Source organism: Lepus europaeus, chromosome 7 (genome assembly GCF_033115175.1).
Source record: "Lepus europaeus isolate LE1 chromosome 7, mLepTim1.pri, whole genome shotgun sequence".
Classification (NCBI taxonomy): Eukaryota; Metazoa; Chordata; class Mammalia; order Lagomorpha; family Leporidae; genus Lepus; species Lepus europaeus.
In genome coordinates, this window is record NC_084833.1 from 59,087,363 (window position 1) to 59,101,693 (window position 14,331).

Below are 14,331 nucleotides of genomic sequence, written 5' to 3' on the forward strand. Positions count from 1 at the left end.
AGGCACCTAGACCCATTGCCAACGTGATGAGAATCATGGTTGGATGTCAAAAGCATGGGTTAGTCACTGCTGGAAAGTTGCTGAAGGGGGATGGGTTACTGCCGGGAAGAGGGAATCTTGGACTCGGATTACTGTCCAGACCCTGACCTTATTTGCAGTGATGACATCAGCCAATATTGGCATAGTCCTGGGAGACACTCATTCCCATTGGGGTTGGAAGTAGGGGGTGGAGCTGCTGCCAACTCTATATAAAGAGTTCAAACATGTGCCCAGAGGATCTCTCCTGTGGCATCTCCAGCTCAGCATGGTTAAGGCATCAGGAATACCCATTGCATTGGGGATTTTGGGCCTGTGCTGGTCTCTGGCCACTGTCAACTCTCTTCCTCTGTAAGTAGAGCTGGGGCAAGGGACAGAGGATTGGAGTCTGGGCTACAGTAAGATAGGGCTAGTGTGGGGGTCTTGGTCAAGTTTGGGGTCAAGAGTTACAGGTGCTGGATTGGTCCCAATGGACCTAGACATCTGCCTGTGTTCTCTCTAGGACCAGTACCCATGGGAACGTTGCTGAAGGTGAGAGTGGGACCAAGCCAGAAGCAGATGTGATCGGTGAGGCTCCAACCCCAAAAGTCTATTTGTCTGTTTGTGCCTCTGCATTCTGTCATCTTAACTGATTTTTCTCTCTGCCTGTGCCTCAGAACAGTGCTCAGATGGCTGGAGCTTTGATGCTACCATCCTGGATGAAAATGGGACCATGCTGTTTTTTAAAGGTAGGTGGAGGCTGGGGTTGGCTCATTTGGGACCTCAAACTTGGTTCCTTCATAGGAGGTGTCTCCATTGATGGGAAATCTCAGGAATGATCTCAGGGTGTCTCTGACAGCTTCTCTGTGACTGTATCAGTTGGCCAAAGGATTTTTCTGGGTCCTTCAGCAAGTATGGCTTTTTCAGATGAGTTCGTGTGGAAGAGTCACAAAGGGATCCGGGAGTTGATCTCAGAGAGGTGGAAGAATTTCATCGGTCCTGTGGATGCTGCTTTCCGCCATGGTCATACCAGTGTTTACCTGATTAAGGTACTGCTGGGCCAAGAACAGAACCAGGCTGGAAAGTGCTGGAATCAACACTAGAGGCCCTCTCCTGAGAGGCTCTGGCATGGAGCCCATACCAATGGCTATTGGGTTTACTTCCCCTCTGCCTTCCTTTCCTGAAAAAGCTCAGGCTAAGGGAGTGTGAGTGCATGGGGCCTGGCAGACACAACGTCCAGTAGCTACCCTTCAGCTCTAGTCCTAGTTGTAGGCCAGTCTGCTACATCTCGTGCTGTTGGTCATCCTTTCCTTCCTGGTGACATCTTTCCTTGGATTCTGTCACTCAGCATCAGGTCCTTTTCATATGGCCGGACAGGCTGCTCCCAACAGAAGGGCACCTGGATGAAGTGTGTGAGTGAGGGATGATATCTAGCCTACTGTGCTCATCAGGTTTCATGCCGGGGCCCAGGCTGTGTATGGGCAGAGAAAAGGGGCTTTCTCCTAACTTGCCAAAGGTGCTGTGTGGTAGAGGCAACCCTGACTAACAGCATTGTTTTCCCTCCTATCCCTTTTCTCTCTCCTCAGGTGGCCTGTCCTCAGCCAGTTCCTAAATGTCCCTTGTGGTTCCATGCTGGCCCTTTCCTGAGTGATCTCAGCCAGACTCTGAGGACGTTGTATTGAGGAAACCAGATCTAGATCTTTCTCCTGAGTTCCAATTTTTTTCTATTTCTTTCCAATTTCCTGGCAAAAATCCCTTAGATGTTCCACAACCATCTCAAATTCAGAATCCCACAAACTGAACTTAGCATCTTCCTTAGAAACTAACCCCTCAGGCCGGCGCCGTGGCTCAGTAGGCTAATCCTCTGCTTTGCAGTGCCGGCACACCAGGTTCTAGTCCCGGTCTGGGCACCGATCCTGTCCCGGTTGCCCCTCTTCCAGGCCAGCTCTCTGCTGTGGCCAGGGAGTGCAGTGGAGGATGGCCCAAGTGCTTGGGCCCTGCACCCCATGGGAGACCAGGAGAAGCACCTGGCTCCTGCCATCGGAACAGCGCGGTGCGCCGGCCGCAGCGCGCCTACTGCAGCGGCCATTGGAGGGTGAACCAACAGCAAAAAGGAAGGCCTTTCTCTCTGTCTCCCTCTACTGTCCACTCTGCCTGTCCAAAAAAAAAAAAAAAAGAAACTAACCCCTCTACCTGTATTCCCTATTTCAGTAAATAGCACCACCAGGTGCCTGGTTCTACAAGCTAGATGTGTATGGGGACTCATGATCTAGTTCTTACATATCTTTTCAGGTTTGTCTCCTTCCCTGCCACATTCTTTCTATGCCAGCCACATGAGATTACATAAGTGATCTGAGCACACTGTCCTTCCTTGTGCTTGGACTCTTACATGCTGCTCCCTCTGCTGGTAACACCCTTTCCTCACTTGTCCACCTGGAAAATCCCTGCTCATCTTTTAGCTGTTATACCAAATATTTCCTTTTGACTGTGAAGTCTTCTGGAGCTTTTCTAGGCAGGCCTAGCACTCTGCCTATATCGCCAATGCACTCGTCATGCTTTCCACTCTGATGGCTGCATGGCCGGGACTGTAGGAACCCTTTATGCTTTTGAGCAGTGAGCTCCTCGAAGTCAAAGGCAAAATTTTGTCATCCCCTTTTCCCCAGTGCCTCTCACCATACCTGACAAGCAGTAGTCACTCAGCGACTCTTTCTTGAATGAATGCAGGAATAAATGAACATCTGAATGGATGAATGGATGGATGATTATAGGATGACTATTTGTGGGGGTATTTGCCAGGTTAATGGTGTTGCACGTAAGTGTGTCATGAGAGATGGTAATGAGGATGGATTTTCACAAACTGAGGGTATGTACTGTGCAAAAGGACAGCACACACTGATAGCTGCTGATGGATTGAGAATGTGTGGAGCTACAGGAGGATATTCTATCAGTCTAACTGATCAAAAATGTCTACATGAATGCAGAGTAGCAGTACCTAGGGTGCACAATCAAAAAGAGACTTCTTTTGGATGCAGGGGGACAAAGTCTGGGTATACACTTCTGAAAAGAATGAGAAAGTCTATCCAAAGTCCCTCCAAGATGAATTTCCTGGAATCCCATTCCCATTGGATGCAGCTGTGGAGTGTCACCGTGGAGAATGCCAAGATGAAGGCATCCTCTTCTTCCAAGGTCAGTCCAGGCTAGAATCTGAGTACCTGCAGTAGTGGAGGGTTGGTGGTGTTAGGGTAATGGTGCCCACAGTAATGGTAGTGTAGTGAGGGTGGTAGTGGAGCCACTGTATGGCTATTTAAGGAAGGAAAATGGCGAATCCAATTATGGTCTAGAGGTCAAGTAAGGGGAGGGAGAGGAAGTCATTCTGGTGAAGGTACCTGGGTATAATTCTGTTAAAGATCCCCATGTTCCCCATGACCCTCTGGACAAATAGACACTCCTCAGTCTCATATGCAAGGCTCTCCTTGACCCAACCCCTGTTGATCCTCCAGTTTGAATATTACACCTTTACATTGAATAGTAAGTTTCAGGAACTTTGCTACTTCCTCTTCCCTCAATTTTCTTCATGTTTCCAGCTCTTTCCTCTCTCTGGAGTTCCACCCCTCCCTCTAGTCTGTCCTGTAGCTCCTACTTGAGATTTCAATTTAAGTATCACTTTCCCTGGGAAGTTATCCTTGACTCTCCCCACTGCCCTTATGATATCATGAACCTTACTGCTGAATTCTATTGTATGGTCACTCTCCTCACTGTTTCCTTTCTGTGCTGTGAGCTGCATGTGATCAGTACCATATGTGGCCCATCCTAGGGCTCAGAGAAAGCACAAAGAAGGGCATAACCCAGCCTCACTGAATGTTTTTTTGATTGATTGAGCAAAGGTAACCGCAAGTGGTTCTGGGACTTGACTACTGGAACAAAGAAGGAGCGTTCTTGGCCGGCAGTTGGGAACTGCACCTCTGCCCTGCGATGGCTCGGCCGCTACTATTGCTTCCAGGGTAACCAGTTCCTCCGCTTCAATCCTGTCTCAGGAGAGGTGCCTCCTGGGTACCCTCTGGATGCCCGAGACTACTTCTTATCCTGCCCTGGCAGAGGTGAGAAAGCCCCAACCCCTGGGACTTGCTAGAATACATCTACCTTCTCTGAGCCTGCAGACCAGACCCAATGTGCCCCAATTCTCACCTTGTCTCTGTGTTGTAATACCTCAGCCCCTACCTTAGCCCCATTTCCATTTGGGCTCTTCCAAATTGTCCTTTTATGGGGAAACCCTCACACTCACCAGCCCCAGCTATCTCTTCCACCTCAGATCTTGCTCTGACCTCTGGCCTCCCTGTGTTCCCCTTACCTATTTTTCTCCCCAGGACACAGATCAAGCCATGGGAACAGTACCCAACATGGGCACGAGAGCACACGCTGCGGCCCAGATCTAGTCTTGTCTGCAATGGTGTCTGACAACCATGGTGCCACTTATGTCTTCAGTGGTGAGATACCTCCATACCTCCTTTCTGCCCCCCATAGATTTCACTAGTGCCTCCTAAATCTGACACATTTCTTCCACTTTCCTCACTGCATCCCTTATTTTGTCCCCTGTGTCCCCCACTGTTGCATGCCCTTTTGTATCCTTCATCTGCTCTGATGCATGTTTTTCAATCTTGTCTGTTACTGCCTACCTGCCTTTCACCCAGCACCATCTCCTCCTATGTCTGTGCATTCTGTAGACCTCTCTGGGCTCCTATGACTCTTCACGTCATCCTTGCCATGGACATGTGCCTCCATGGACCCATTTCTTTTGCGTTTTCTGAGTCCTCTGGCTCTCACTGAATTTAGGCTTAGGAGCTCCATCTTTTCCCAGGTTTCTAGTTCCATGTACAGGCCTCTGGGCTCCTAATTGCCTGAGGATGAGATGTTCCCATTACTGAGAAACAGTCAAGAAGTGTTGGCTCTCTAGACCTTTAGAGATGGATTTAAGAGCTTTCTCCTCTGGCTGGTCAGTGTAAACACCCATCCCTTGTTCTGTGGCATCAATAGATAAAGCCATCCAGTGATACTAGCAATGTTCTTGGGTAATGAAGCAGCTAGTGGCGAGCTGTGTCCCACATTTGAGAACACCTCCAAGAGGGGGAGTGAGCAATGGCATTACACCCAGTGATCAAATACAAAAGGAGGGTAGTAGTAAGACTATCGAATAGTGAAAATACTCCTTTGCTCCTAACACCTGAACTAATCTAATCAGTTATGACTACCAAGTTTTATTGAAAAATGCAGTCACATGAAGAGCATATCTGGTTAGCAGGAATGCACACTGTAGTGACAACATAGAGTCTTGATGAAACACACATCTAATAGTATGTATATATATATACAATACAGAAATATATATTTTATATATTATATTATATTATAATATATTATATATTAATATTATATATTATTATTTATTTTTATATATATACAGTACAGAAATATACCAAGAACATATGCCATAGTGAGAACATACAATTATCAGAGCACACAATGCTGATTAGAGCATGAGAGCATTTGGAGGATACTTGGACACACACACACACACACATACACACACGGAGGGAGAGAGAGAACCTGAGAAAAGAAGCCACAGTAACCACACAGAAATATATATAGAGAGAATATAACCAGAGAGATCACAGATCACAAAACTTCAAGTCCATGTGGCCATAAAGAAAATGCAGCTGAACCCCTAAATGAAATCTTCTATAGCTGTTATGAGAGTACACAGCAATGGAAAGAACACTACTATGTTAAAATTACTAAACTGAATTGAGGTGAGGACACATTGTCTAGGTGAAAACACCAAAGTGACCCACCTATTAAGCACAGTGCTTAAAAAAAAAAAGCATGGTGCTGGTCATCTCTGATAAATCTTTCTCCTTTTTGTGTAAGGACCATCGTGTCCTCTCCATCTTCTCGCCACTACATGATTTTCTTACAGGTATGGTTGGGGCTTCTGTGTCCCCCTTCCCCCTCGGTTCTCTTCAATTATACATCTGTATCCTCCTCCATTGAAATTGTTCTGAGCAAGGCCACCAGTGTCCTCCAGCTTTCCACATCTAATGGTCAGTTCTGTGTCTTCAGCTGACTGCCTCGAAGTGGCATTCACCAGCTCACCACGCCCTTCCTCTCTGAAGACCTTTTTTGTATCTTGACGTCTGGTGTTACTCATCTTTTTGGGCCTCTTTCCTCCCCACCTCCCCCACCATGGACCCTCACTCCTTTGCTGATATCACCTGGTCCTGGGACTTTAAATACCATTGACATGCTGGTGACTTCCAACCTCCCCTCTTCGGCTTTGACTTTCCACTCCTGTGAGCTTCAGGCTCCAACTCAACTGACTACCCGACGTGTTCCTTTGGTGCTATTAGGCACCAGAAACCTAGCCTGTCCAAACTGATTTCTGTCCCCATTGGATATATACACACACAACATTTCCTCCCTAATCATTTCCATTTTTGGAAAAAGAAACTATCAGCCACTCAGTTTCTCAGTCCTAAAAAGCTAACTCATTCATAAAACCTTTCTTTTTCCTTCACTACCCTGACCAATATCAGGTTTATCAGTTTAAGCTGTCAGTTGTGCTTCCAAAATATAGGGTGGTGACCCCTCCACACCTCTCTGTTTATCATGCTGGTCCATGCTGTCATCACTTCTAAGCTGGACAGCTGCGGGGTATCCTAGCTGGATTCCCTGATTGCACAATTAAAACTTCATGTGGTGCTCAACAAGAAGCCACAGTGATCTTTTTAAAAATAAGCTAGAACATATCACTGAAGACCTTCTCTTTGCTTCCTTTTCATGGTTGAAAATCCTTCCCAGGCCTGTATAACCTGGCCTCTGCCTCCCTCTCTTTCAAGCCACTCACCTGCTCCTCTGTATTCCAGTCACATCACCTTCTTTTTTTAGCTCAAACATGATCTCTTCAGAAGAGCCCCTCATTCTCCTCACTTCTGCTCCATTATCCTGTCTTATTTTCTTTATAGCTTTTAATTCTACCTGAAAGCATCCTCTTTCTTTCTTTCTCTTTCTGATTGTTCTCTCTCCCTCTGGCAAGATCTGTGAGGGTAGGTGACTTGTCTGCCTTGTTGACTATTAAATTCCAGGCTCTAGAACAACAGTCAGTGCCTCTAAGGTGCTCAAAAATATTTGATATTCTTGCTATGTCCACAGCTCTGTTTGTAGCTGTGACCTGAGTATGCAGTGGTGATTGACATATCCCCCTTCTCCTCTTCTTCAAGCTACCTGTGTAGGGCCTCAGCTTTGAGAACCAGACCATACTGCTCTTTGTGCAGAGGAAATAAATGATGAGCTTCTAACCTATCAACAGCTAATACACGGGTTACCCTGCATCCAATTTAATGTGGTCCTGTGTGAAAATATGGGTTAGGCCATCAGATTTCTTCTCTGAAAATCTGACCAGGGAAAGAGAACAACTGAGGGAGTCACCAGTTGGAGCTGAGGCTGAAAAATCATGAAGTGGAAAGAAGATGAGAAAGGGAAAAGAGGAAAGGTCATTTGGCTCTGCAGTTGAAATTCTGCCTAGGACACCTGCATCCCCTATCAGAATGCCTGTTTGGGTCCCAGCTCCACTTCCCATCCGGCTTCCTGCTAACGCGTGCCTTTTAAGGCAGTGGACCATGGCTCAAGTACTTTTGTCTCTGTCTCCCGCATGGGAGACTCAGCTTGAGTTCCTGCCTCTTGGTTGTGGCCTGGCCCAGCCCTGGCTGTTGCAGGTAATTTGGAGGATTAAACCAACAGATGGAAGCTCCTGCACTGTCTCTCTCTGCCTTTCAAATAAAAGTGAAAATACATAAATAAAATTTAGAAATGAAAGAAAGTGGGAGAATAAAACTGAGGTGCTGGGCTGACTACTCCCCCATCCTCCTGCCACCTCTGGCTGGAGAACACAGCCAGAGTGAGAACACTCAGTGGAAACTTTTGGTGGTGCTTCATTTTAACTTCTGGCCACCGTACCTCATCACCTGTAATCCTGTCTTGGTACATGGACACCTGAGATACAAAGAGAGCCCCTGCCAAACCCCAAAGTATGGGCCTTACCTGGAAACCTGACCACTGTTCTGCTTGCTGGCCTTCCCATCAGATCTCTGCTGATTCTAGTTCTAGCCGGCCCCCAGTGCCCCACACTGCTGACCAAGTGCTGCACACCTCTTCCTTCTTAGCCTCTGGATGCGTCCTCTCCCACTCTGACTCATCCCTGCATTTCTCCTAGCCTCTTGTTTGCCTAGCCTTTTACCACCAGCTCTAGAGCTACCTATAATACCTCACAGGGTCCCACTACTGGCGCCTGGACACCAACCGGGATGGGTGGCATAGCTGGCCCATTGCTCATCAGTGGCCACAAGGTCCTTCAACAGTGGATGCTGCCTTTTCCTGGGAGGATAAACTCTATCTGATCCAGGTGTGTTTTGGGAAAGAGGCTTGGGGTTGAGAGTGGAATACAAACGCCCAGCTTCATATTGATTGGGATCCTTTGTCCTCCAGGACACCAAGGTATATGTCTTTCTGACAAAAGGAGGCTATACCCTGGTAAATGGTTACCCAAAGCGGCTGGAGAAGGAACTTGGAAGCCCTCCTGGGATAAGCCTTGAGACTGTGGATGCGGCCTTTGTCTGTCCTGGGTCTTCTCGGCTCCATGTCATGGCAGGTGAGAGGCTTCTGGGTGGTAAGGGGTGACTTGTTCTGCTTCCTGTCCATGGTGTAGATCTCCACCAGGGCACATGATGGGATGGATCAGGATTCCTGTGACATGGAAGTCATGTTATGTTTGGTGTCTTCTTCCTAGGACGGCGTCTGTGGTGGCTGGACTTGAAGTCCGGAGCTCAAGCCACATGGACAGAACTTCCTTGGCCTCATGAGAAGGTTGACGGGGCCCTGTGTATGGAAAAGCCCCTTGGCCCCAACTCATGTTCTACCAGTAGTCCCAACTTGTACCTCATCCATGGCCCCAATTTGTATTGCTACAGCGATGTGGACAAACTGAATGCAGCCAAGAACCTCCCCCAGCCCCAGAGAGTGTCCAGACTCCTGGGCTGTACTCACTGAGGTGCCTTCTGACATGAATCTGGCCCAGCTCCTCCTCCCTGATTTCTCACAATAAAGCCAGATTTCTTCTTCACTTAAATCCAAGTGCCTTGGTTGTTGAACAATCTTACTTTTTCCCTTGAGTTGAAAAGTTAATGATTTCTCTTTTGAGGCTCTCAAGCTTAAACAGGACTTCAGGAAGCAAGGAAGAGGAGGAATAAGGGACAAATCTCATTTCTGAGAGGGCTCCCATTCGCTGGTTCACATCCCAAATGCCCACAAGGGTTATGGGCCTCAAAGCTGGGAGCTAAGAACTCAATTCTAACTCAGATCTCCCACATGGATGGCAGGAATCTAGTCACTTGAGCCATCATCACTGCTTCCCAGGGGCTGCATTAGCAGGAAACTGGAGGCAGGAGGAGGATCCAGGAATTAAACTGATGTATTACAATTTGGGATGGAGGTGTCCTAACTGGTGACTTAACTGCTTGTACTTGCCCCATGCACAGATGATCCCGAATCCAGATTATAGACTGGCATTTTCTAGACTATGTACACATAGTGAGCAAAAGAGGACCAGAGTAGGAGGACAAATTGCTGAGTTTACACAGCATAGGGCAGAGCTAGGACTCTGACCCAAACTGCTAATAATTGACCAGGGCTTGGCCCCAAGGCATCAGGAACCTTAGGGCCAGGGATAGCTCTGCTTGTGCAAAGTGGATTGGCTCAGAGTTGCTGTGCAGGAGCTTAGCACCATTCAGAAGACAGGCTTCGGTTGCCATGGGAGTGAAATTGAGGTTGGTGAAACAAAGACACCAGCTCATTGTCAAAGGTAAGTTGGAGAGAAGAAAGAAGGGATGAATGAGAGACCTGATACCATGAAACACATTGCTAGAACACAGCCTACGGAATGGGAGCTGCTGGGGGATGGGCTTCCTGTTGGAGCCATAGGAGCTTGGTTAGCAGACAGGATCTGACCTACCCTTTCAGTCTCATGGATGTCTGTGCCATCTAGGATAGCAGGTGTTGCTTGTATAGATTGCAATGCTTGATTCTTTTCTGGTCATAAACTGACCAAGGCTTTATGTCCCAAACTGCTAACAACCATTTGACTAATGAGTAGACTTTAACTGAGACCCTACACCTCTTCTATCTTTCCAACTTGGTTGAGGCTGGAAGTTGGTTTGTTTTAGGCTTAAAAAATAGCCCGAGGGGGCCCTTACTCTGAGCTTCCATGTCCTAGCTTCAACTGCCTTCTGTAAAGTAGGTGTAATTTTAACCACCTTCCAATGACAATGAATGTAGACTCAAATCCATCCCCTGGAGTCCCTCAGGAAGGGACCCTGTCAGTCAACTAAGACTGTGGACCCTGGCCTCATCTGGTTTAGGTCTTATCAGCCCCTCCTGACCTAACTGTCCCTTGCATTGTGAGGTTTCAGTGGGTAGTAGATCGACAGACTCCTTTACTGTGAGAAGCCAGGCCATGAACTGGCTCCATCCTTAAGAGCTGGGGAGTAGGGAGAGGGTGAATGAGTCCGAGCTTCTCTGATTGGAATCCACTTAGGCAGTTGCTTGGGACTGGGAATAGAGGTTAGGGGCCAGGCATCAGGGATGTGAGATCTACTTCTAAAGAATGTCTTGAGCTTTCTCTTTCATCCCTGGTGGTGTCTGCTTGGTTCCCCCATGAGGTTGCCAGCCAGTCTGAGGGTGGAGATAAAGCCAGGGTCTTAGGTGTAGGCCTTATTAAGTCTACGAGGTACACCTGGGGCCACCAATGCATCCTGCAAGGGTGCTTATGGCAGTCTAAATACTGACTAATAATTCTGTTACTCAAGGTTAACTCCCTCCACTCTGTTGATGGGGCAGTACTGTCTCCTCTTCCATGTCTCCTCCCACCTGTTCCATGACAGGAAGCCTCAACCTTCCTAGAATTAACTCCCAGAAAAGGTTTGTCTCAGTCCACTTGGGTTGCTATAACCAAATCCTTTAGATTGAACAATTTATAAACAATAAAAACTTATTCCTCATAGTTCTGGAGGCTAAAAAATCCAAGATCCAGGCTCCAGCAGATTCATTATTTGATGAGGACTTGTGCTTCAAAGGCACCTTCTTGCCACATGCTTACGTGGTTGCTCTGTCCTCACAAGGTAGAGAAGAGACAAGCAGGACCAGCTTGTGGCAAAACAGAGTAAATCTCTGCTTGTGATACCAGCATCCCATATGGGCCCTGGTTCAAATCCAGGTGCTTCACTTCCAATCTGGCTCCCTGTTAATGCACCTGGGAAAGTACCATAAGATGGCCTAAGTTCTTGGTCCCCTGCACTCACATGGGAGATCTGAATGAAGCTCTGAGCTCCTGGCTTTGGCCTGGCCCAGTTTCCTGTCACTGCAGCCACTTGGAGAGTGAACCAGTAGATGAAAGATCTCTGATTCTCACCTCTCTCTCTCTAACTCTGCCTTTCAAATAAATAAAATAAAATAAAATATACAGAAATCACTTTAGTTATTCCAAGTAGAGAATGATTTTAACACAAGGATTTTTTTTTAAAGTGGGGGGGGGGGGCAGCACTGTAGGCAGCCCATAAACAAGTCATAGACAAGTCAAGGTCAGTCTTGGCTTGTGGAATTCCTGGGATGAAAAAAAAGTCACCTATTCCCATGCTCTAGGAGAATGATCAAACAAGAACACTCTGCTAAAATTAATATGTTGTGACTGTGTTGTAGAAAGCCCGATAAGTTGCTTGTGTATGTTGTTAACTTCTGAGTTGCCTTGAGCTGCAGCTGGTTATGTATGCATAAATATCTCTGAGACACTGGAATAAATGAGCCTTGATCAGCCTTGTTGTCTTGGCTCCATTCTCTGCACCCTTGTCCCTCTTTTCATTCCCACTCCCTCCTTCAGGTTTCGTTCAACTGGTGCAGCAGGCCTGCACAAGCACTGTGGTTTAGGGGATTAAACCAACACCTTCAGCATTATTATGTGCTGGCGGTTCAAGACCCAGGCTGCTCGCTTGCTTTTTTTCTTTCTTTTTTAGATTTATTTGTTTGTTTGAAAGGTAGATTTACAGAGAATCAGAGAGAGAGAGAGAGAGAGAGAGAGAGAAAGAAAGAGAGAGGGAGAGGGAGAGATGTCTTTTTTTGTTTTTCTTAAGACTTATTTATTTATTTGAAAGGGTTACACAGAGAGAGAAGGAGAGACAGAGAGAAAGCGATCTTTCATCCGCTAGGTCATTCCCCAGTTAGCCGCAATGGCCAGAGCTGCACCGATCCAAAGCCAGGAGCCAGGAACTTCTTCTGGGTCTCCCACATGGGTGCAGGGACCCAAGGACTTAGGCCCTTCTAGTGCTTTCCCAGGCCATAGCAGAGAGCTGGATTGGAAGTGGAGCAGCTGGGACTTGAACTAGCACCCATATGGGATGCTGGCACTGCAGGCGGTGGCTTTACCTGCTAACTCACAGCACTGGCCCCTGCTCCTCTTCTGATCCAGCTCTCTGCTAATGCTCCTGGGAAAGCAGCAGAAGTGGCCCAAGTGCTTGGGCTCCTGCACCCACTTGTGAGACCTAGATGGAGCTCCTGGCTCCTGGTATTGGCCCGGCCCAGCCCTGGCCACTGGGGCCATTTGGGGAGTGAACCAGCAGAAGGAAGACTTCTCTCTCCCTGTACCTCCCTCTCTAACTCTGCCTTTCAAATAAATACATAAATCTAAAAGAAAAAAAGTGTTGTGGGGAGGTTTGGAGACACATAAAAGGAAAAGCATAGTTACCCAACAATCAGGAAGCTACTAGCTATCTCAGTTAGACAAGCAAAAGAGAGAAAGGCATTACCCAAAGATCAAGAAGCTGGAGCCACAAATCTTCACCACTGATGCTACTGGAACCACCTCCACTTTTGCTAGGCATGGACCACTGCTACTAATGTTGCCAAAGGCATTGCCAGAAATGGAAGGGCTTTTCCCTTCCTCCCACCTTCAGACCAAGCCAGAACCCTGCTGACAGTGAGTCTGAGAAATGAGGCTTTCAAATTGTTAGCCTTGATAGAACAGGGGCAGTATAGAAAGAATAGTGGATGTAGAAATTAGTACCAACTAGCAATATCTGCCACATGTATTCTATTCAACATAACTCTTGGTTGCAAGTGGTAAAACCCAACTTAAAATGGTAAAAACAGGGGCCAGTGCTGTAGCATAGGGGGATACCCGCGGTGTCAGAATCCCATATGGGCGCCGGTTTGTGTCCTGGCTGCTCCTCTTCCAATCCAACTCTCTGCTATGACCTGGGAAAGCAGTGGAAAAATGGCCCAAGTGCTTGGGCCCCTGTACCTGCATGGGAGACTCAGAAGAAGCTCCTGGCTCCTGCCTTTGGATCAGCTCAGCTCCAGCCATTGAGGCCATCTGGGGAGTGAACCAGTGAATGGAAGATTTCTCTCTCTTTCTGCTTCTGCCTCTCTCTCTAACTCTACGTCTCAAATAAATAAATAAAATATTTAAAAATAAATAAAATGGTATAAACAAAAATGGAATTTACTGACTTATGTAGCTGAAAAATCCACCTTTGACTTCAAGCCAAGCTGGAAATTGTTAAATTGGTGTTAGGAGGCATCTGTTTGTCTACATCCCTGAGCTCTGCTTTTTTTGAGTTGGCTTCATTCGCTGGAGGGCCAGCCTTCTAATGGTAAGATGTCTATCAGGCTTACACTAGCACCTCTTGCCCAATAATTCCAGGAAATTTCATGGATTTGGTTTCCACTGGCAGAGAAATAATGCTGGGCAGATAACAACAATGGCAACAACACAGATATTCACAACAGGAAAGCATTTATCCTTGTTTTTCTTCTTCCCCATCCAACCCTCCATTCCTTCCTGAGCTTAAGACTTTGAAAATATTGATATTATTAGACATGGAATATACCTTCCCAGCTTCCATATTTTAAATTAACCTATTAAACTCCTGCCCTTACCTCTATCCCTTCTCTCTACAAGGTTAAGTCATCCGGTTCTTCCAAGTGAGCCTGTGATCCCCCCATTGTCTCCAGCATCTCACTCACTCATCTTCTTTATCTTAAAATGCACCTTCTCTACTGTTGATTTTGGTAATTCATAGCCATGTTTGAGTCTCCACCATCTTAAAAAAAAAAAAAACAGATAAAAAGAAAATCTGTGGAACTTAAAGATAAACTTCATTTGATTTTTCAATTTTAAGTTATTGATATTCTTTTTGGTTAACAAATCACTAATTGTATACA

At 46.7% G+C, this 14,331-nt stretch overlaps 1 protein-coding gene across 1 annotated transcript; it reads left to right on the forward strand.

Moving 5' to 3' along the window:
* Window positions 1-268: 268 nt before the first annotated feature.
* HPX (hemopexin) lies at window positions 269-9,190 on the forward strand. Its single transcript, XM_062196592.1, has 10 exons — window positions 269-387; window positions 539-603; window positions 693-764; window positions 943-1,064; window positions 3,048-3,201; window positions 3,900-4,112; window positions 4,380-4,499; window positions 8,337-8,467; window positions 8,551-8,713; window positions 8,852-9,190. The coding sequence occupies exons 1-10, from the start codon at window positions 305-307 to the stop codon at window positions 9,109-9,111; spliced, it is 1,383 nt and encodes a 460-aa protein (XP_062052576.1). The 5' UTR covers window positions 269-304; the 3' UTR covers window positions 9,112-9,190.
* Window positions 9,191-14,331: the final 5,141 nt, after the last annotated feature.